This window comes from Poecilia formosa, unplaced genomic scaffold (genome assembly GCF_000485575.1).
Source record: "Poecilia formosa unplaced genomic scaffold, Poecilia_formosa-5.1.2 Scaffold430, whole genome shotgun sequence".
Lineage (NCBI taxonomy): Eukaryota > Metazoa > Chordata > Actinopteri > Cyprinodontiformes > Poeciliidae > Poecilia > Poecilia formosa.
In genome coordinates, this window is record NW_006800369.1 from 111,658 (window position 1) to 135,122 (window position 23,465).

General features: G+C 37.8%; 1 protein-coding gene across 2 annotated transcripts in view; it reads right to left on the reverse strand.

The window, feature by feature from the left end:
- thada (THADA armadillo repeat containing) overlaps nt 1–23,465 on the reverse strand; it is a 115,647-nt gene that overhangs the window by 62,358 nt on the left and 29,824 nt on the right. For both annotated transcript variants that reach the window (XM_016663589.1, XM_007577166.2), the window contains exons 24-28: nt 21,305–21,427; nt 21,111–21,233; nt 20,328–20,419; nt 11,128–11,217; nt 6,840–6,971 (exon numbers count right to left, since the gene is read on the reverse strand). In XM_016663589.1, coding sequence (XP_016519075.1) covers nt 6,840–6,971; nt 11,128–11,217; nt 20,328–20,419; nt 21,111–21,233; nt 21,305–21,427 — 560 coding nt within the window. The remainder of the gene's footprint in view (nt 1–6,839; nt 6,972–11,127; nt 11,218–20,327; nt 20,420–21,110; nt 21,234–21,304; nt 21,428–23,465) is intronic.

Sequence of the window (23,465 nt, forward strand, 5' to 3'; positions counted from 1 at the left end):
GGCTCCAGTAAATCAGACTATTTTTACTTTATGTTATTATACTGTTTGGCACACTAAAAAAAAACAATTTAAGTTTAATATTTTAAAATAGAAATGAACCTGACGGTAATAAACTGGCTCAGTCTTCACTTTCTGCCACTCCCCTCCTCCTTTGCGGCCCACATGTTAGCTATCTGTGCTAATTTGTCCCAATGAAGCTGTTTTGTAAAAGGAAATGACAGTTTGGAAGGGTGTAATTTTAGAAATGGCAGCGTCCCCCGTGGGATCCGTAGGCAGACTGGCAACAATGAGGCTCATCTGGGCCTCATTTTGCAGAGCCGAGAGAACAAATTACTCCACTGAAACTGCGAAACGAGCAGGTGAGAAAGAGGAAGTGAGCCTTTAACTGTAACAAAACCAACGGCTTACTTTACTAATTAAACCGTTTTAATTGTTACTTTAACGGGGCAGAATTATGTGTCTGTTAACTTTAGTTGTTATAAAAACATCAAATATGACTTAAAGGAAATGCTACGCTTTAAAATTGGGCCTCTGTCTCTTTAAAAGCTCCTGCTCTTCCTGAAACTCAGTCAACACAACATTTCCCCGCTATCAAGACCACAACATTTTTACCAGCGTTGCAGTAAGTGTTTGCTAATTGCTGCTGGCTAGTCTGAAGGAGCTGCAAGTCACAAGGAAGGTGGAAACTCTGAAACTTGGAAACTGCTGATCCAAGGAGGAGCTGCGCCTTAAAGGCGGGACTATGTCCACCCAGGTGTTTTGAACAGCTGAATGGTTGCCATGGCGATTAAAGGATTTCTCAAACATGCATGGAAGAATCAACCCAACACTCCAGATATGTTTCTGATGAGGGAATAACATTGTAACACAATGTTGAGCTCAAAAAAGTTTATTTTAAAACTGCCCCTTTAAATATTAAATAGAATAAAATAAAAACATTCATGCTCATGGAGTTTTACTAACTTTAAGTAGAGCATAACTATCAGCTTTCCTACATCTGGTGAGTTCCTGTCTGTTATCTGCAAATGTAACATCTGTGATGACCCAATTTAGTTTTTACAAAATTCCCAATTAGGTTTAGATTGGGACTTTGACTAGGCCATTCTAACCTATGGATTGTTGAGTCTCCTGTTTACATCCTCAGATGTAAGACAGATGGGATCTACTTGTGTGTTCTTCTGAAGGTGATTTATTGCACTGTAGTTTATTCAGGAGAGTCAGAGTAATGGGGGCTGAATTAAAATGGATGCTTTTCAGAGTTTAAGTTGGAACAATGTTGAAAACTGGATCATTTTCCATCCATTTCACAGCTATGGATCACTTTGTGTTGCCTCATCACTTTAAAAGGCAGAAATGTGTGGTTTCATTGGAAAAAATTAGAAAAATTAAGGGGTTTGAAAACTTTTACAAGGCGCTGTATTGTCGCTTCTAATGTAGAAGTGGGCTGACTTTCTAAATAAAAAAAAAATTGGCTAAAATTTGACTCTAGGGTTATATAAATGGCATTAAAAAAATCAAATTCAGCCAAATAAAACAGGCAGCGATAAATCTTAAAACATGCAGCGCCGCAGATGTTGGCTACGCTGAAATAAAATCGGTTCACATCAGTGAAAAGCTTCTCAATGGTCCTGATGGGAACACAATCCCACACGTCGTAGTCAGACATGAAACCCAGGAGCTTTTCCCTGCTGATGGGGAGAGCAGATTTCATTCACTTTCCGCCCAATGAAAAGACAAACACCGGTACGTCATCAGCTCCGACGGCGGTCCGCTCGTTAACGCGCAGCCTTTAACGAAGCGGCGAGCGAGCAATGTGAGCGAGTCAGAGACGGTAAATCACCATGGCAACAGCAGCTGCAATAAACGTGTCCGCTGCTCGTAATCCTCCAGATCGTCGTGAAAATCAAAGACACCAGAAAAATAGTAAATATCAGAGCTGGAGAACGAAACAGGAGGCAAAAAAATAAAGATCTGACCTCTGCACATAAATGTTTCCCACCGTAAAATTCAAGTACTTTTCAAGGAAAGTTTCCAAACTTTTCCAGCACCAAACTTTGGAGATAAAAGCAATACAACTGAACTAAAGAAAACAGTTTTAATTCACTGTTAAATTATGTAATTTATTACTGTTGTTAAGGTTTCTACATTCTACTAAGAGAGTACTAGAGCCACATGAATAAAAAATTAAATTACAAGAACAAAGTAATTAAATTAGAAGGAAATCATAAATTTACGAGTATAAAGTCAGTATATTACAAGAATAAAATTGTAAAATTAAGAGAATAAAGTCGCAACAATATGAGAATAAAGAAAATTTAGCAAAAAAAAAAACAATTAACATTGTTTAATGTATAAAATATAAGACGATCAATAAGCTATTAGGAATAATTAATATTCATTACATGTTAAGCTAAATGACCTTTCTAAAAATTTTAATTTCCAAGTTTTCTTTCAGTAAATAAAACTAATTTTAGTAATTCTAACTAACCTAAAACAGGAAAAGTTTAGTTTCTTGTTTTAGAAAATGAGACAAAAATGTATCTGTGTCTGAAAATATCTGGCTTTCAGCTGTAAATAACATTTAAATATCAAGAACTTTCCAGTAATTTGTACAGAAAATCCAAGCACTTTCCAAACCTGGAAAACACCTAGACGATTTTGTGCAGCTGCAGAACTGGCTGATAAAGGAACCGACCGGATCAGACACGCTCTCTCATGATCACGGGTTGAAGGTGAAAAACGACTCGAGCCAGAAAAGTTGAAGCTGAGCCATGTTTGACTTTTCAAACACGTGGGCTTCGTTTTGGCCAGATGAGCCGCATTCCTGGCCTGACAGCCACAGAACGGGCCAGAGACCAATTTAGGTCTCCACAGAACATGAGGCTTTAAAAAGAAATGACTCAAAGACTAATTTGCTGAAAGGCGATGGTAGATTATTGCCTCCAATGCAAGTGAGAGAAAGAGGAAACAATCCAGAAGAGAAAGGCTGGATATTCGTTCAGGTAGATGTGAATCAGAGTCTTACTCCTCCACCGTGTTAGAGGACATTTTTAATGGACTGCCAGGCCACCAGCGAGAGGTTTGGTGAGAAGGTAGCAGCTGTTTCTGATTATTGGGAAATGGAAAAATAATGTAAAACCATTTGAAGCTCCATGACCGATCTCCCCTCACCAGGGTGACACATAAAACATCTCGCCAGTAAACGTTTCTCCGTAAACTCTGACTCATATTTTACTGGGATTTAAGTTTAAGGGCTGGACAATCAATCAATAACATATGAATCAATAGATAATACGTTTCATAGAATCTTCCAGAACCGCACAGCATTCTGGGGAATGTAGGCAGAGCAAAGGCAAAATCGTTAGGATCAACTCACTCACTCTTCGGTTACCTAGCAACTCACTCATTCTATGGTTGCCCAGCAACAACCTGTAGAGTAACTGCCGCAGTTTAAAGTTCAACCACTTAAAATTAAGAAATAACAGGTTGAAGTGAATAACTGTGGCAGTTTGATAGAATTTCTGATATTTAAAACTAAAAACTAATAAATAATTATTGATAGACTTATTTAAAATGCTTATATTGTGGTATTTTTTTCAGTTATTTCGTCCAGCCCTAATTTAAGTACACGATTCTCTCAATCAATTCATATTAACTGTTTTATAATGTGTATTTTTAGGATTTTTGGTTCATATTTTGGTGTTTTTATTTTTAAGTTTCACTTTTTGGTTGAACAAAACATCCAAAATCTGATGTTAATGTTAAATAAATATTAAAATAAGTGTAAGTCTAAGTTGGGTAAGAAAAGTAACATGGATATGGTGTCTATCCATGACTAGATTAATGAAGTAATATTAGAAATATTTACTTCATCCTCCTACATAATTCGATGATCCATGATACCATCCACTGAACATCAGCGCAAAATTTAATTATAGCAGAAATTTGACCCAAAAAACTCATTAAATGCATTAAGCCTTTGCTTAGTAATAGGAAAAGTGTTTGTTTTTTTGTCGTTATTTTAATAAGCTGCAAAACACTTCTTTTTTTTTTTCTAAGACTGAAATTAAAGATTATTTTAGTAACTGATTATTCTGAAGATTAATTGCATCAAAAAATGGCACATCCTACACATTTTCCATTCAACCACTTTTAAAAATGCATTAAAATTAGCAAATGAACAAATAATTAAATTCCTTTTGTTAAAATAAGACAATAAACATTCTCAGAGCTTGAACTGGGTGAAGCTAAAACTATACCAACAGAGGAGTTTTGGCTAGAACATAATTATATGCAAAGCTGTTTTTATCTTAAATGCAAAACGTATATATATCTTGCCTTAATTGCTGCTCTGAATATGTTAGTTTATTTTCCTCGAATGGCCTGTTATTCATTCTGTATATTCCAGTTGAAATTAGTTTCAATTGATTAATCGCGATTAATCGTTTCAGCCCTACTTTTTTTCCACGTTGCCATCACAATGAGGCATTTGTGTGTCCTATTTTGAGGAAAAAGATTAATTTAATTCAATTTGGAATAAAGCTGTAACATGACGCAATGTTGAAAAAGTGAATACTTTCCGGATGCGCAGTATTTCACCTTAAAGTAGGGTAAAAATTCACTTTAATCACCAGCCTGGGCAGCGCGCAAATCAACAAGAGGTAAATATTAGGCTAATTTCAATATAAGATAAATGCGTTTCACTTTGTAAAAGCAAATAACGCCGTGTTGAACTGGAAGCCAAAACATGAAGAAGACCATTTTTCCACTCTTCCTTCACATGTCGTCTATTTCCAAAGGACAACCAGCCGTTTCTTACTGGAACTGCAGATTACGTTGGAGGGAACACAAGATGCCAACCTTTCAACTGGGTTTTCCAGTGAAAATCAATTAGACTCCTCCCAAATACTTTCCATAAGTGTTTTCCCTCATCTCCAATCCGAAGGGGAAAAAATGAAGGCTGTAACCATAGTTTCCCATTTGTCTGGTTGGTTCACAACAAAAGAAACAAAACAGAACTAAACAGGTCAAACAACCACAGAAGTACAAGACATCACATGAAAACCAGCCAGATTAGACAGCTGGGGAGTCTCAGCAGACAAAAACAGAATCAAAACAGAAAGCTTATCTCGTTTCCACCCATAATAAACATTAAAATGCACAAAACGACAGAGATCTGCAAGATGCATCTGTAAAAACAACAAAAATACTGGACACGTTTATAGAACAGTTATGGAGGCACCTGCATCAACATCAATATAAAGAGGGAAAGTCAGTAATGTTGAGACTGCAGGGTTTTTTGGTGATGGTGAATTGTTGCACACGTGGAGCTGCAGTTTAGAAAAACAGTTGTGCTGCTGATACTTTCTGTGGTTATTGCTTAATTATCTTCATATAAACAGAACAAGCAGCTGAAATAAGCAACAACCAACAGAGAAAGGAGAAGCTGCTGCTCACGTCTAAGTTTTACAGAAACAACATGCCGCCATATGTAAGAGGTCAAAATACTAATATTTATGATAATGTAATTAGAACAGAAGCTCCCAGCATGACGCACCAATCCCCTTTTTTCTCTTCCAATGGCGATATCTGAGGTTCAGTATTAACCGATACCGATATAATACAGATAAACAATTCTGAATTTAATTAAAATGTTTCTTTTTTTTTGAAACACAGACATAAATGTACTGAATTACTAATTTAGTTGATAAATCTGCCTCAGTACAGAACATTTAAATCCACCATTAGCGCCACAACTTGGTCCAACATGTCAAGACAACTTTAATTTGGGTTATAACAATCAATGTAAATAAATACAATCAATGTAAATAAATAATATGGAAACAAACTGACTACATTGATCAAACATGGAAATAATAAACTGCAACAAATTTTCTGTCAAACGGTTCAGAAGGTGCAATTAGGAAGTCTAATTATTATGTAAAATAAAAAAAGCACAAATCATATAATTAGACTAAGATTTGTCCTTATGGATCAGCCACATGATCACTGATACCCAAATATTGAATTTTTTTCAGTATTGGAACCGATACAGATATTGATATTCAATTGGTGAATCTTAAATGGAGGCCATCTTGATTCCATGCCTGATAAGAGATCTGACCCAAACAACTCGCTGCAGTCAAAGTAAATGCTAAACGGTTCTACTTTTCAGTATTTCTCCATAAGATTGAATTTAAACACGACAGAAGTGGTTTAATGATTTAGTACGAATGAAAATTCAGGTTTGGCTTTGAGTGTCAGAAACTTTGGGTTTAAAGTGAGACGTTTCTCACTGTTGAGGATTTTGACCTCTGTTGCTGGATTTTCTTAACTGATCACTATAGGGCTTCGGTCAGAAGCACGCTGGTCATCAGGGTGTTTAAATGATTTACTGAAGAATCACTGAGAGGACAGTGCAAATAAATTGAAGCATTTTATTGTCAATGACTGCAGCACCAGTCTCAACAGTAAACAGCAAACAGATCAACTGAATGTCAAGAAGAAGAAATAAACGGAACAAACCTCCTTCCAATAAAAGGAACCACTTCAAAATAAAAGCATAGACATGAGCCATTGAAGTACTTGAAGAATTAATAACACTCACCAAACACAAACTAAAAGAAATCCAAAATGGCCACCGTTTACGTGCTAAAGACAGACATGCTCAGTTATAAATAACTGTTTATTTGCGCTTTGATTATTTTTAATCATATGAAAAAATACAGAGATACATCATTACTAATGTATTGCTAATAGTCGTTAGCTTAATAACTTAGCGACAAATTCCCACATGGGGGTTTAGCTTTCAATACAAATGGAGCACAGATAACTCCTACCTCATGATTAAGGGCCTGAAAGGAGCGAGTCCCAGAGGAGAGGACGACCCATCCATGGGGGAGGGGTAGAGGCGGCTGAGCACCAGCAGCAGCAAGAACAGGCTGGGGTGGAGCGTCACATGACCGCTGTCACTAAACACAAACACACAAATAACCAAATGTTAGCAGAGACGCTTAGCTGTTAGCTGGCAGCTGCGAAAGCAAGAATGTTTTATACATCTTGGTATCTATCAAGAAGACAAGTTAGGCAGAATATAGTTAGCATCATTTAGCTAAATGATGCTAATTTAGTTAGCTTCATTTAGCCAAATGACGCTCACGCAGTTAGCATTGTTTAGCTTGTCATGAGAACAATTAGAATCTGTTGGCTGTAAACAAACTGTAACAACTCATCTATGACTTCATAGTTACACAGAACAGCTAATAGCATTAGCATTGTCATAGATTATGACGTTTGCAGATGACACTGTGATGTGTCCCAGGTCGAGCTGCATAAAACTCATTTAAATCCTCCAGCACCTTTTGAAAAACTCAACTTATAATTTCAGGTAAATATCTGCTGTAAGAAGTTTGTCATTTTTGAAGAACCATTATTCTGTTTTGGTTTTCAGGTTATAAAATAAACAAAATAACCTTGGGGGAAAATTGGAACCATTTTATTTTATGCTCTACTGATATTTGTATATAAAATTATTTTCAGTTATGGGTTGTTGATTGTAAAACAGCAGTTTATTTAGTCTGCCATCAAAGGAAAAATGTGGCTTTATCTTTAAGTCATATTTTCACATTTATATAAAAAATATACCTATTTAAATATTGGAGTTGCAACAAATGGTTATTTTAGTGATAATCTATTCTGTTGATTATTCTGATGATTAATCAATTAGTTAATTAAAAATTGGCACAGTCTGTGTAGTATTTATTTAACCACGTAAGTTTATTTTATGCAATATTAAAAGTATATAAAGATACAAAGAAGCACATAATTCGATTAATTTTTTAAATAAGAAAACAAACATTTTATTGCCTAAAATGCAAACTCCAATCAGCAAAATTAGTTGACCATGATTCCAATCATCAAGATTGATTCCATTAATCATTTCAGCCATAGAAAATATTATATAACTTCAATAAATTAATATTTATTGGAACAGCCAATTATTTAGTTTGAAGATTAAATATTGAGCTATAAATACAAGATATTAGAAGATAAAGTATCTATGATAGATGCTGATTACTGACACTTAAATGTCATCCTATTATGTAAATTTAATTTTATTCATTATTTTTAGAAAACTCATTGCTTTATATTTCTATTTAGCAGCATCAATGCCACCTTAAACACCTTCATCATAACCTCATACAGAAACTGTGAGCCATAAACTTTCTTTTATTACACATTCCGACACGGTCGACTCTTCATCCTGAGCTTTTCATCTCCATCTTTTCAAATCTCATCCCTTCCAGCTGAGTCAGAGTGGAACGTTTTCATCTCTGCCAAACCGTTCAAAGTTTTCACTCTGACTCACTGGCAGTGCAGAAACACAAGAGGAAATTAAATTTTTACTCCACAAGAGTTTCACTTCTTCTCTTCCTGTTATGTTAAAAATGGAGATCAGAAAGAAAGAAGAAAACGTCTTTGTTTATAGAGTAAGGAGGGCTGGCAGCTGCGCTTCGTGAAGGTCTGTAAACATGAACGTTTTGCTTATGTTACCAAACGTGTGTGAACGCAGCGTCCTTCACAGACGCCTCCCCACGACGGCACAGTGGGCTTCGCGTTGTTTCGCTCAGCAAACGCACACAGAGCGCGTTCACGTCGACTTCATGGGAAACGAAATTGCAACCAATTTGGAGGCGGTCAAACATTTAAACGGTCAAAATCAGAGGGACAGGATGTGAGGTCACACATTCAGCAGGAAAAGAAAATGCCAAATCAGAGGGACAGGATGTGAGGTCACACATCCAGCAGGAAAAGAAAATGTCAAATCAGAGGGACAGGATGTGAGGTCACACATCCAGCAAGAAAAGAAAATGTCCTGCTGGAACAAATTTTTATGGAGGGGAAGAAAGTGTTGGTTTGCGTTCCCTCGCAATAAATTAGCAAATACTCCTTGGTCACAAATGTCGATTTAAAATTTAAAATATTTAGAGGTTTAGAGAAAACGTGTCTATGCATTCTTAATTTTTTGGTGCAAAAAACAGATTGAAAATCAATTTATTAACCCTTTAGAATAGGAGTATCAAACTCATATTTATTTTTTGGGCCAAATCAAAAATCTGAATGTTGTTAAAGGGCCAGAATGCATTGATAAAACCCATTAAACTGTTAAAATACCAAAAAATAGATGTTTGCTTCAGCATTCAATAAATGTTTCTAAAAATTAAATAATCCCTGATTAGTCCCTTCAGGATTTTGTGATTGTTTTTGTGAATTTTTTGCAAACAACATCACAGATTAACAGATAAGTAATGAAATAGTAATGAAAGTTAAAGGTCAAAAGGTCAACAAAACCCCCCACTTTTATGTTTATTAAATCAAAATGGCCTTTGCACTTTCAATAATATCTTCAAAGCAGCACAAAAAAATTTACTGCACAAACATAGTCGAGTTGATTGACACCAATTTTGCTTGATTTGAAGAAAGCAGGGGGCTGGTTGACCTTAAAATGACCTCTGGAAACATTTCTTAATATCTTTAAAATGACAGCGGCACAAACAAAAGGTTTACTGCACAAACATCTGACTCTATTTTTGTCTGATTTGAAGAAGGCAACTTCACTCAAGTACTTTACAAAAACCTTATATTACAGCAGAAAAAGTATTAAATTACGCCGAATGAACTGACCAGTACATCACTGTGAGACAACGCAAAAGGAAAAACATCCTCCATCCTCCGTACCTTTTAACATCTCCAACAATTTCAGGACGTCTTTTTTTTAAATCAGGCTTTTAGAGAGAGGAAACACAACACTGTGACCTTAAGATTCTGAAATCTCCTCTTAGACGGAAAGGACACGGTCACAGAGACGTAAACAAAAGAATATCTAAAGTAAACCGAAGCTTAAGCTTTCCATTTATTTTGCCTCAGACAAATAAATCATCAGCTCCGTTTCAAAAACCGCTGGAATATGATACAGACGCTGTTTTCCTAGGAAGGGAAGGGAGCTGAAGATAAGACGGAGCGCTGCAACTAATCACTTTAAAAACTCAGAGACTGACCTGGAATAGTTTCTGAGATAAAACCTGGTGCAGCCAGACAGAAATGATCGCTGCACTGAGATAATGAAGCCAGCAAATAAATATGGAGCCTAAGCTACATAAAAAAAAACAAAAAAAAAACTGTTTTGAGCATTAAAACATAAAAAATAAAGAAACGAGAATAGAATCAAATACTACAATAGAGTTATAATATTACAGGACTAAATTCATAATATTACGACTTTATCCTGGAAATATTTCACATGCAGTGTGAGTGAAACGCAAAAGCTGAAAATGTAACAAATGTTGCAATTTTCAACAAACTTCCTTGAATACAGCAGAGAGAAGGTTTACCCTCAGTTTATTTCTGGCATACTTTTTGTTGTTTTCCTGCCGTTTAGTTCATAATTACGTCCTATATTCTCTCTGGGTCTCGATTTTTGTTTGGCCCAATTTACAAAACACTAAATGTGTGCATGTGCACAAAAAAAGACGCGTCTGTCGTCTATTTTGGAGCCGTCTGATTGTGAAAGTTCAGTTGGAAACCACAAACAGCTGCTCTGCTGCCTCCTGTCCCGCTGTGTGTTCCTATAGCATGACGCGGCCGGGTCTGTTTGGGCGGCGCGGCGAAAACAACGAGAAGTCAGACGGCCGAGGTCTGGTTCCGTGGGAAATTTGCAAATGTTTTAACAAGGGTCGAAGGGAGTGTAAAAGAGCTGGTCTGAAAGAGCTTTCAATTAATTGGATCCATATTAAGATAAGACGGGTTGGGGAGCTGCTGGCCGACTACAAGGCTTTTACAAAGAGGGGGAGCTGACGGCGATAAGGCCAATGAACCTCAGAGGACTCAACCCTCCACTGCAAAAAAACTGAACGAAAACCAAGAAAGACGTTTACTTTACTCGGCCGTAAAGCCCAGTGCTCTGAGCAAATAATCAGTCAAGTGAGCAAGTGATAAGAAAAAGGCTGTGAGAACAAAATACAGAGCGTTGGACTTTAATCTGCAGAAAATAAATAGTTTAGTTTGTTTTTTCCTCTGGAGAAAATAAGAACAAGAACACCTTTAAGGTTTCAGCCTGAGTCGCCTCACCTTTCCACAGTGGATGCAGCTTCCTCCAGCTGGCTCAGGAGGAACGGATAGAGAGCCGGAAAACGAGTGAAAAACTCCCGACCCGTCATCCTGTGGGCAGAGGGAGAGGAGGAGAACGGTACGATGATTAATAATAACGGCAGGAAATAATCCATGACCTCATAGTTGGTAATAATCTCACGTTATACTGAGATTATATTGTTAAACCAACAATGTGTAAAACATACATTTTAAAGGGACAGTATTATTCATTTTACATCCACACAGAGTCATTTTACAGTAAATTAAAGTATCTATATTGACTTCAGTTGTTATAAAAATGCTACATATATCAAACATGACTTAAAGGTGACCTATTACACTTCCTTGAACAGGTTCGGATGGTGATAGAAAACATGTTCATGACAGTTTTTGCAAGAATGAGACACAATGTTGTGGACATTGTGATCAAGGAAGAGCAGCAAAGAGTCAGCAATCCCTAATAATAAGGATATAATAACCTGACAATTTAGTACCATTATTTCATTGTGTACTACTATGAGTGTTATCATCGTTTCATTCAATCACATGTCGACCGTCTCTCCAACAGACACAAACGTCTCTCAGTATCATTTAGTTAAAGTCTGCAGTCCAAACACAACAAGCACGCCGCATTCAGACTGTTGTGTTTTTACTAGCAGATAAGACACTCGAGGCCGTTTTCTCCGGCTTTAAAATCACACACTCACCAACTATTTACAGCATAATGTGCACATTGTTTACCATTTACCCTCAGAGCCTCATTAATGCTTTACACCACAGATTCAACAAGGTGTCTGAAACATCCCTGAAGGACTTAACAACGTCACGCAATCATTCATGACCCACATTTCTAGTGCTGCTACGTCCAATGTTGCTCTCTTGGATGAGGATCTGGACTTAAGAATAAATGAGTTAATTTACCTCATCATCATGTTCAAGAAACCAGTTTGTGATTCTTCTGCCAAACTAGTGTGATGACAAACATTGTCTTGTGTTTGTCGCAAGCAGTGACGTCTTTCTGTCTCCCAATCAATGAACTGTAGCTGTGCTTTCACACAACTTTGAGCAAACTGTTAAAATGTTGCAAAAAGAGGGAAAAAGCTAATTAAGTGTAATTCCAATCATCAGTGAATCAATTAATGTGAGGTAAATGTTGGCTACAGCAAAACTTGTTTGGCAAATGTGTTTCCATCTCCTGTTTAGCGCCTTAATTCTTCTTCGGACAAGCCAAGAACCACCTCAAGCGTAAAAACTTCGAATTTTGAAGTTTCCATTAGAGCTGGACAATAAATCAATAACATATATTGTGATAGGCACGTGATCAATGTCAAAAGATAATACATCTGATGGAATATTTAATAATTTAACTTAACTTTGTGCTGTCAACTAACTCACTCACTCTTTGGTTGCCTAGCAACAACCTGTTGAGTAACTTGCGCAGCAGCAGTTTATGGTTTCGCCTCATAACGCTTAAAAGTATAAAACGTTGTGGAGCGAAAACCGTGGATAAAACAGGAACAGTAAGGCCACCAGTTTGGCAGTATTTAAGACATTTGAAACAAAAAACTAATCAATAATTATTGAATCTGACTGATATGAAATGCTTATATTGTGATAGGTTTTCAGCCATATCGTCCAGCCCAAGTTTCCATCGATATTTTCCAATCTAAAAAGTACGTAAAAGTACGTTGATAGAAACACGGCTTGGCATTGATTCTTCACATGATTCTCATCTCACTTCGCAGCCATTTTGGCCTTTCTCCCATTGACTTGATTTGTCTCCGACAGGACAATTCAAGTGAACAGAAGGAGAATCTGTGAACAATTCTGTAAATTTTCTGCCCTATTTTTGGATTGTATTCTGACTGTAGTTTTAGCAATGGCAGCGGAGGAAGTGAACAAAGCCGTTCACTCTGTGTTGGCCGTTCTTCCAAATACTTAACATTAACAGACGTCTTGTTCGGATTAGCACTTCTTTCTTCGCAGAGGAGGACGGATGATTACAGCACAGGAAATTTACGGTAAGTTTTGCAGTGTTGAACTTTCGCGTTACATATGTTAGCGGCAGACGTTAGCAATTGGGCAAAATTGAAAACTTCCAGGAAGCAATCGTTTCTCATACAGCTGAGTCACCAGAACCGTTTTATGAAGCAAAGTGTGGAACCAGGGTCTGGTTTCTACTACCATGACGCAGTAGCTCCACCCTAACTTTACCGTTGTCCTATAAACCTACAAGGAAGAAAGAAGAGCAAGGTACAGGTTGGTTGAATGGATCGCTTTTATAATGAAAACAGACAAAACAGCATAACAAACCACACTGACCCTAACAGTACCGCTAAAAAAATATTACCCACACAAAGACACTATGCCTACACTGCCATTTTGCTTTTAATGAGTTCCTGGAAAATGCTCCTGAGGAGGAAACCTGCCTTTTGTTTCCACATAGCGTGTAAAAGTGATAACTGGAACATTAGACCAAAACAGCAAAACATCCTACACAAGACAGCCAAAAAAACAACATAAAAATAAAAGGCAGCGATAAAGGTTTCAGAACATATTCTATGGTCTGATGTTATGACGAGCCGATAGCTTTTGCTCCAAATCCTGTCAAGCTAAACAAATCCAGCCTTCATCTTTGTTTATCCTCTCAAAGCCAGAAATAAACCCTCCCGTTCTTGTGTGAGCAGAACCAACAGTCACATGTTTGGGCCTATGAATTCGCTCAAACACATATGTGACTGTCAATAAAATTACAAACTTTATATTTAACTCTGGCGGTCTTCAACCACCATTCAGCCTGAGGGCCAATAAAGTTTTTATTTGACTCTGTCTGTCTAAATCAAGTCCCATCAGGAGGGAAGAGGTTTGCTCTGCCCAACTCTTGATCACAAGACTGAGGAGACACTGCTGCTCTCTCAGAACGACAGGGAAAACCAGCTAAAGCACATTCAGCAGAACGAAATCTGTCCAACGGCCTCCTCCAACATGGAGGCAACACTTCAGAGACAAATGGTGATCAATGTATGGCATCTGAATGCAGAACCTGCATGAGAAACATTCGTTTGAGTGTGGATGCTCTCCTAATGACAGTCTGTTTGCCTGACAAGTCTGCGCTCCTGGAGGTCAAAGGTCACAGGCAGCATCAGAGGACATTAGACGGAGAGAGAAAAGGGTCAAACTGGAGGTTAGTGAGGCGTTTACATCCACTCATCATAGAAAAGGTTGTTATATAACTTAAATTATTTATTTGAACTGTTCTCATACAACACACAGCTGCAGATATTTGAAGTTTGTTGTGGAAACGTTGAGATCAAAGCCATCAGTAGGACAAAGTTTGGGCTTTTTGGCACCGTTCGCTGCATTTCCATAAACCATAATGGAAAAGACAAAGATAAATTCAACTAATGGAAACACACCAACTTTCATAAAATGTTTTTGGGAAAAGATGAGGTGTTTTTTTTCCAGCAGTAACAACATTTGTGTATTTTGAAAACCTCTGAACAAGCAAAAAAATCATAATAAATTAAAATACATGCACTGAATAGGAAAAAAAACAGTTTTTGTTGTATAATCATTTCACTGCTGAAAGGGGTATAAAAAGAAAAACTAACAAGTTTTCTTGGATCTCTGCTGCTTCTAAGAAGAATATTCAGCTGAATTTTGGCAACAAGTTGATGTTCTTTTGTGTCTGGACAAGCAGTCATTTCAAAAACCTTCCAAAAGTAACTTCACAAATCAGCAGGAACTGCTATTCATCTAGCAACCCCAGGGAAGACAGCCCGTTACCTAGCAACCCCAGGGAAGGCCAGTCCATTACTTAGCAACCCCAGGGAAGACCAGCCCGTTACCTAGCAACCCCAGCGAAATTCCACCCATCACCTAGCAACCCCAGCGAAATTCCACCCATCACCTAGCAACCCAAGCGGAATTCCGCCCGTCACCTAGCAACCCAAGTGGAATTCCGCCCGTCACCTAGCAACCCCAGTGCAATTCTGCCCGTCACCTAGCAACCCAAGCGGAATTCCGCCTGTCACCTAGCAACCCAAGCGGAATTCCGCCCGTCACCTAGCAACCCAAGTGCAATTCTGCCCGTCACCTAGCAACCCAAGCAGAATTCCGCCTGTCACCTAGCAACCCAAGCGGAACTCTAGCACATTTGGTTAACTGGTTTTACCACTTCCTGCGCTGGAAAAAATAAGTTTTCCTGTTGACTTATCACTTGCTGCATTCTTGTTGGTTGTGCAGGAGGCTCCACTTCTGGTTTTCAAAAATGTACGGTTGTATTATTGCAGCCATTTTCGCGTGTGAGTGAAAAAGTAGAGGCGGGAACTGGTCAGATTAAAATCTCATTATCTAATATTGATTTTGTGCCATAAATGAAATGTAATGTTTTGGCTAGCCCATGAATCTATCCTAGTCTGTTCAAGGAAGCGTAACAGGTCACCCTTAAAGGTTTAATATTAACATTTAGTTTGTAGTTTCAGCATTTGTTTCAGGATTAGTTTGTGACTGTGATCTTTAATCATTCTGTGGGTGGTCAGGATGTATTAAAAGCATTTTAGATGTGTATTTTTCTCGATGGGGAGTCTGTCAAATTCCTGCAAATGCATCTGCAATCCATGAAATCCGTACACACGTGCATGACACCAAGACCTTTAGCAATACTTTACCCTCTGCTGAAAAGGGAGTAACCTTCCAGAGGAGCTTGGCAAAGAAACATTTACGGCAACGCTCAAAAGCCCCTCTGCGGCATTAATCTGGACATTTTTATATGTACATGTGAAGTGCAAAGTGAGGAGTTGAGGCAGCGTTGAGATAAAGTCGGCGGGGGCCTTGGCTGGAATGCAGTGAGCAATCTTAGCTCTGTCAGCTTTGTTTACAGTTGCATTTATCTCCACCACGATATCTCATCGACATCCATCCGTGGTCACGGAGCGTAGCGAGCCATCGGTCTGCGCTTTAGTTGGACGACGATCCCCAAGCAAACAATATAACTGGATACAAGTTATTTCAGAAAATACACATCTGGCATTCCCACAGACAACATCAAATCCAGGCTTTCCAAACACTCAAATACACATAATTCTGTTTGTGTGAGCAGGAAATGTGTTTATTCTCCAGCTCCAGTGAACCAGGAGAACGCTGCACACACACAGAGCCAAATATTAGAGTGGACAAGCTGTCACAATACGTTTTCTGCTGCCAGAGATCACAACCACAAAGTCACGGTAATAACAGGGACCAGATGCACAACAGACTGCGGAAAAGACAAACTTCCAAAGATGCAATTATCAGAATAAGTTGCAAAACAACTGCAATTCTCTGATATGAAGAAGATAAATTTGACAATTACACTACTAAAAAAGAAATAAACCAAATCAATACGACTTCAAGAGATAATTTCCATAATAGTATTTTTCATTTATTACGAAACAAATTCTCTCACAAGCACATAAAAATAACCTCATGCTATAATAAGAGGAGCATTACATATCAGAAAGCTGAACAAGGTGTTGGACAGAAGACTAAAACCACATGTAGAAGATAAACAGGAGCAAACTCAGCTGGGGTAACAGCATTCGGAGGCCTTGAGCCAGTAAAAATACTACATAAGGAACCAGACAGAGACTCTGGAGCAGAAAGCCCTGGGGAAGTTTGGCCTGGATTACCCAACAACTTCAAAATCACTTCAGAGTCCCAATCATACAAAACTTCACTGACTGTCGGTCAAACTGCAAACCTGGGACTGGAAATTAACATTTAATTTGATCAATCAACACCTACCAATGTTTTTCAAGTATAAATGCATGGTCTATGTTAACAAAAAACAACAAGAAAATAGATTTAAGAATATCAGCCAAGCTAACTCTCCTGTGAGGCAGCATTTTACTACCTCTTGGCAAACCAAAGTAATGAGCTAAAAGCTACACAAAAATTAATAAACCCCATTTCTGATGTTGCAAAAAACCCAATCTCTGTTACTAAATAGAAACGAGGTAGCAGATATATCAACATTTAAACCATGCTAACGTCTCTGCAAGGCTTCATTCTACCAACAGCTAGCATGCTAATTGTGACAAAGAACCTGCCAAAGGTTATATAGAAACTTAATAAAAGCTGCTTTACAATTGTACAAGGCTAATACAGTCCATTATTAAATAGAAACAATCTAACATATCTGCCAAGCTAACTATGATGCATCATTTTACCGATAGCTAGCATGCTAACTGTGACGCAGCAAAATGCTAACAGTTAAAAAGAAGTTTAATAAAACCTACTTTACTATTGTACAAGGCCAATAAAAAGAGCATATATTAATATAAAAAAAATGTCAGATCAAAAATATCATCCAAGCTAACCTCTCTGAGAGACTTCATTTTACCAATATCTAGCATGCTAACAGTGACAAAGCAATATGTTAAAGTCTATAGAGAAGTTTTAATAAAAACTCACCTTAATATTGTACAAAGCTAATGTTTCTAAATCAAAATTACATGATAGATCGGAAATGTCAACCAAGCCAGCTTCTCTCAACCTTTATTTTGGCAACAGCATGTTAGGTGTGACAAAGCATTTAGCTAAATGTTAAACAGAAAGCTAACACAATCAGTTTTACCACCAGTTAGCATGCTAAATGTGATAAAGCTAATATACTAATCAAGCTAATGTTAAATGCTAGATCAGTCATTCTTATTAAACTAAAGCTTAGTGATGATTAGCTAATTTTGGTATAACAAGGGTAATACTGTTATGTTATATGAAGAGGCTGAAGAGCTATAATACCAGCTGTAGCACCAAACTTTAGCATTTTACCGTCACATTAAACAGCACACACCACATTGTTAACCCAAGTTATTTGCTAATAAGGTCGTTTTATCAAAGTGGCTCCAGTGCTGGACCAAAACTGGAGTTACAGCTGGTTTTTAACAGGTTCTATAAAACGGAAAAGACCCAAACGTGTTTTCCACAGTCAGAGTTTACTGAGAGAAATGCCCAATGTCTTACTCTGATCGTCTGTCTGGGAACAATGCTAACCTACAACAGATTGATTGTCCCCATCGTTCTGCAAACGGGCTTTTTACACCCCGCCTTAAATAACAGCACCACTAACATTGTCAACCTGCTTTTCTAATCTTTAATATTTGCACAAGACTTTTTAGATCTTATTTTAAGCAGGACTTAATGACACTATTGTTCATAGACCTGTCAGTGCTTATAAACTGTGAAAAATTGTATTTAATTCAAAAATACTTGTATAATAAAATAAAATAAATGAAGTCGTAAGTAGCGGCTGTGATTTCAACTCATTGTAATATTTAAAGAGACAGTGGGAGCAGAAGAAACTGAGTTTTTATTACTTTAGCAACAATTTTAGGTTTTACTACAATAAAATCTCCATGTTTTGTTGTTTTTAATGCAGATTTAAACTTGAACTAACAGAAGTTTAAAACACACCAATGAGTATATTTTTTTTGCTGATTTTAATGAGCAGCTTGTCAGTTTTGAATTAAATCAAATGTTTTTTATGTTTGTTTTTTAATAAATAAAGCTCTATCACAACTTCAATCATTTTTAGTCGATTTTTTCAGAGTGGAAAACAAAAAGGAGAAGATAAAATCAGCCTCAGCTGAATCATGTTGCTGCAGCTTAGCTTCTCAACCACCCTGCCCTTCATGACAATTATAAAATATCTAAATGCTTGTGGGAAAAACACTTGAAGCCTGCCGTCTATTTCGATTCGCTTTCTCCAAACACTTGAGCTGTTGTTTGACAAGGTGCTGTGAGGCTGGACTCTTCCGAAAACCTTAAAAAGCAATCCGCAATCTTTCAAACAATTCTCCAAAGCGGAGCCAATACGGATTCAACCAAAACAACGAGGGTTTAACTCATAAACAAGACGACTGTTTACACATGGAAACTCATTTTGAGCGTGCGATACTTATAGACCGTGATGTAAACATCGTAGCCACGGCTAACTGTGTCACCTCGTGTTTTTGACAGCAAGTCTTAACATTAGTGTACGCTCATATTTAAAAGAAAAAAAGAAAAAGCACTGAGATCCACCCACATATTTTATGATTTCCAAACTTTCTGGCCGAAATTGTCAGCTCAAAAGTTTTCACTGGTCAAAAAATTTTTTAAAAAAAAGCAAAATCACCAAAAATGTTTATTTTTTTACCAACTCAACAATAAAATAAGCATTAACTGGTTTAAATAAATAAATAATCAGACTTTTTTTTGTACTAATGAGATTGTAGATCCAAAACTTCAAAAGTTTTTGAACGTTTTCCTTGTTAAATGAATTGCGGCCCAGTTTGTTTATTATTTTGGGCTCGATTAAAGAAACCTGGAAAAACATTTTGTCTGTTCTCAGCAGTAGAAACAGGATCTAGGTCACTCTTCATCTGAAAGCACTTGCTGCACTCAGCCAAGTTTTAATACAGGAAATAAAAGCAGATTTGGGAAAACCAGGCATTGCTTTAGAGTCCAAGTCAATGAGTATATGTGGTCCTAGTTACCATGACAACGACAGGAAACCAGGAAGTTAGGACAAGATGATCACTTTGGGTTGCATGCAACAGTTTTTTAAGTAGATTTTGGTTTAAAAGCCTTATTTTTTTCCTGATTTATCCTTGAATAAATAACGAAATTATTTGCGGCTTGGGGGACCGCACAAACATCAGTCCAGGCGCCACAAATGGCCCGCAGACCCCACTTTGAACACACTCAGTTTAGGAGACAGTCCAATTACTGGAAAATGTGGAATAAAAGTGACATATTTATCATCTCATGCAGACTGGATGATATTTATGTGACTATTTAAAGAGTGATACTCCTCAGGTTGTTTTGACAGAAACGTTTTCTGCTTCGTCATTCCTGCAGCAAACCTGAAATCTGAATCTGTGCAAAGGCCAACCTTCAGCCAGGGCGGCGTTACAACAGCGCCGCTCGGTGGCGATGCTTATTCTGCAACTTAACTTTGAATTTTTTTTTTTTTTTTAAGTTGAACAGCAAAGCCTGGTGCGCCCAAATCTGCTTTTATTTCCTGTATTTTTTTACATTCATGCATGTAAAGTTCTGGAAATGATTCTTTCGCTATTTTCCCATTGGACGTCTGCAGAACGCTTCAAACCTGAAACTCAGAGGAGTAACAAAAGGGAGAGGGAGAAGCAGCAGACCTGTTCTTCTTTGAGTGTTCGTCTTTCCCTCTCTTCACGCCAAAGATCCTCGTGATCAGAGTGCTGAAGAGGAGCGTGGAGGAGTTCCTCACCTGGAAAACAAACAGGTGGAATTAGGAAGATTTTTAAAAGAAACATTCTTGAACTTCACTGAACTTAGAAATAGAAATAATTCAATTAAAAAGTAGTTTGTTGATCACAAAGGGAAATTAAATGTTGCTATAACTCATATAAATTAAAAATTATTCAGAGTTAGTGCAGATAGTGATGGAATGACCTCCTGTAGCAGTCTGTATTACAATGTATTTGAAGAAGCCTCTGACTGAAGACACTCTGTTTTTCTAAGATGTTCAGCCTTCAGTGAAATTTATGTGTAACAGAAGCATCTCGTATAAAGGTTCACACAAAAACAGAAAATGTTAAAAATAAGATTAACAATAAAAAAAAACTGCATGTATCGTATCATTCATCAGGATAAATTTCTTGCCATGATGAGAATTTTCATTTATCATTTTAACTATAAATGAAACCGAATGATTTTTAAGATCTCCCAAAACTATCCGTACTGTTGAGATTATTAGCTTTACTATTTTCTACTTTGTTTGTTTAATGAGGGCATCAATAAATAAAAATAAATGTGAAAAATGTAAACATTTGCTGAGAGGTGCTGGGGAGAAGGATCTCCTCTAACGCTCCTTTGTGCATTTAGGATGCAGCAGTCTGGTCAGTAATAAGACCTTAATGTTGCTTTTTATGAAGTAAAAGCTTCAGATTTAGCCTTACCGCCCACACAGGAGAGGTGAATCCCAGCACAGCAGCTTGCATCCCCTCTGAGACAAAGGGAATGATGTTTTCCCCCAGACGAGTGTCTCTGTACAGAGCTCTGAGGATGTTCAGGGCATGCACCTGTGGTGAGGGGAACGCATGTTTGGAAACCACATCAGAAAAGTTTGAATCTGTGAGTGAGAGGGTCCAACCTGAGGCACGGTGGAGGCGTCGGTGCTCCTGTCAGCCGCCGGCGAGGCCAGAGCGATGAGCTGCTTCATGGTCGCCTTCAGCAGGCTGCAGCTGGATGCCTTCGGCTCCGAGGAGAGCAGCGCCTGCAGGGGAAACCGAGGCGTCGTTCAAAAGCCGCAAAATTAAAACGTGACTGACCTGAAGCAGAGACTGACATTTTCCAGTTTGAAGAGAATTTACAAAGGATCACATGATCAATATCAATAGATAACACATCTGAAAATATTCAATATATAGACTATTCTCTGAACACCAATCCAGAACTGCACAGCATTCTGGGAGATGTAGGCAGAGGGAAAACTTTAGCCACTCAATCTTTCAGAGCCAGCTAAGCTAGGTCGGAGGAATCAACTAACGCTCACAATATTTGGTTACCTAGCAACAACTTGCTTGGTGACAAGCACTATTAAGTCCCTCAACTATGGTTACCTAGAAACAACCTGTTGAGTAGCAGGCAGCAGTTTCAGTTTTCTCTTAACTGCTTAAAAATAAAAAATAACAGAAATCAGAGAAAACTGTGTATAAACAGGAAAGGCCACACCTCCAGTTTGGCAGCATTTCAGACATTTAAACAAACCTCTAATCAATAATTATTGATATCAACTGATACGAAACGCGTATATAATGATAAGTTTTCATCATCCATTCCTAGAATCAATGTGTCAGATGTTTCTGTTCGATTGCTTGTTTACTTTTGCTGGTTTTGTGCACTGTACAATGGCTGCTGGAAAGTACAAGAGTTTTGTTGTTAACATAAAATACAGAAACCATTTGCTGGATTCTTGTTGGTTGTGCAGGAGGCTCCACTTTTGCTTTTCAAAGATGTACAGTTGTATAGTTGTGCATCTGTTTGCAGCCATTTTCATGTGGCTAGCAACAGATTATTTGGATTTTAAGTAACAAGATGTCTTAAAACACACTAAAATCTCATTATCTAAGAATGATTTTATGAAAAAATGTAATTAATGTGTTTTGTATAGGCCACAGAGTTATGGTAACCTGTTCAAAGAAGCACCTTTTTTTCCAAACGGGTTAAAACTGCTTGTTTCTCTTCTGTTTTGCGTTTCCTCCTTGACAGTGTCTGTTTTTCAGCTGAGTTAAATGTGAAAAAGTTGTGAAATCATGAATCATTGGTGCGAGAAGCAAAGCAGCGAGAGTCGTTTTCTGTCCAGCCGGTGACAGTAGGAATGACCTCGATGACTGAGAATCCTCAGTAACGCAGAACAAGGCTGTTTGTTTTATGGCTCTGATCGCAACTCCAGCTGCGCTTCGTTAACATGAAGAGGCAGCGAGGCAGTAATCCAGGCAGCGATACTCTGGCTGGATTACTTCATTCTGATGGGAGCAGAGTTATCTCAGAGACGGGAGCCGGCCGGGCTGGGCCGGATAAATACTGAAACAAGTTAACAAGAAAATGATTCCAGAGGAAACACCTCAGTGCAGCTGGAATGAAAGAAAACAGCAAGAAATAGAAGCTTATTAAAGTCAATGATTAATTAGTGATGATGAAAAAATACTAGATCCACTGGCAGATAATTACAGCAGGAAGGCAGGAAGAAAGAGATGGAGGGAGGGAGGAAGGAAGGAAGGAAGAGACACAGAGAGAGAGAGAGAGAGAGAGAGAGAGAAAGAAAGAAAGAAAGATGGAAAGAAAGAAAGAAAGAAAGAAAGAAAGAAAGAAAGAAAGAAAGAAAGAAAGGAAGGAATCTGCCAGTAGAACTGGTATATTTTGGTATATTTACTGGTATGTTTTCCATGAATCTTAATAAATTATTTATTAAATCAGGCTTCTATATTTTGCAGTAAAATAATTTTTTCTAAATTAGTTTGTTTTTCTCATTTCCAGTAGAAACCAAACCAAAAATACTTTTCACAGTGAGGAAAACTGTCAAAAATTAAGCCGAGCAGTGAAGGATGTAAGGAGCAGGAGGAGTCAGCGGTGCGGCCCGGTTCTCCTGGTTCCTGTGAACCCGTCTGGACCAGCATGACGCCGGCCGCCCTTCCCGGATCCAACTCTCCCTCTCAGCGTAAAGGAATGCAGCCAAAGCTCTGCCAAGACATCGATTTCCCCCTCACTTCTCTCTCCGTCATCTTATCAGAAACAACTAAAGATCATATCAA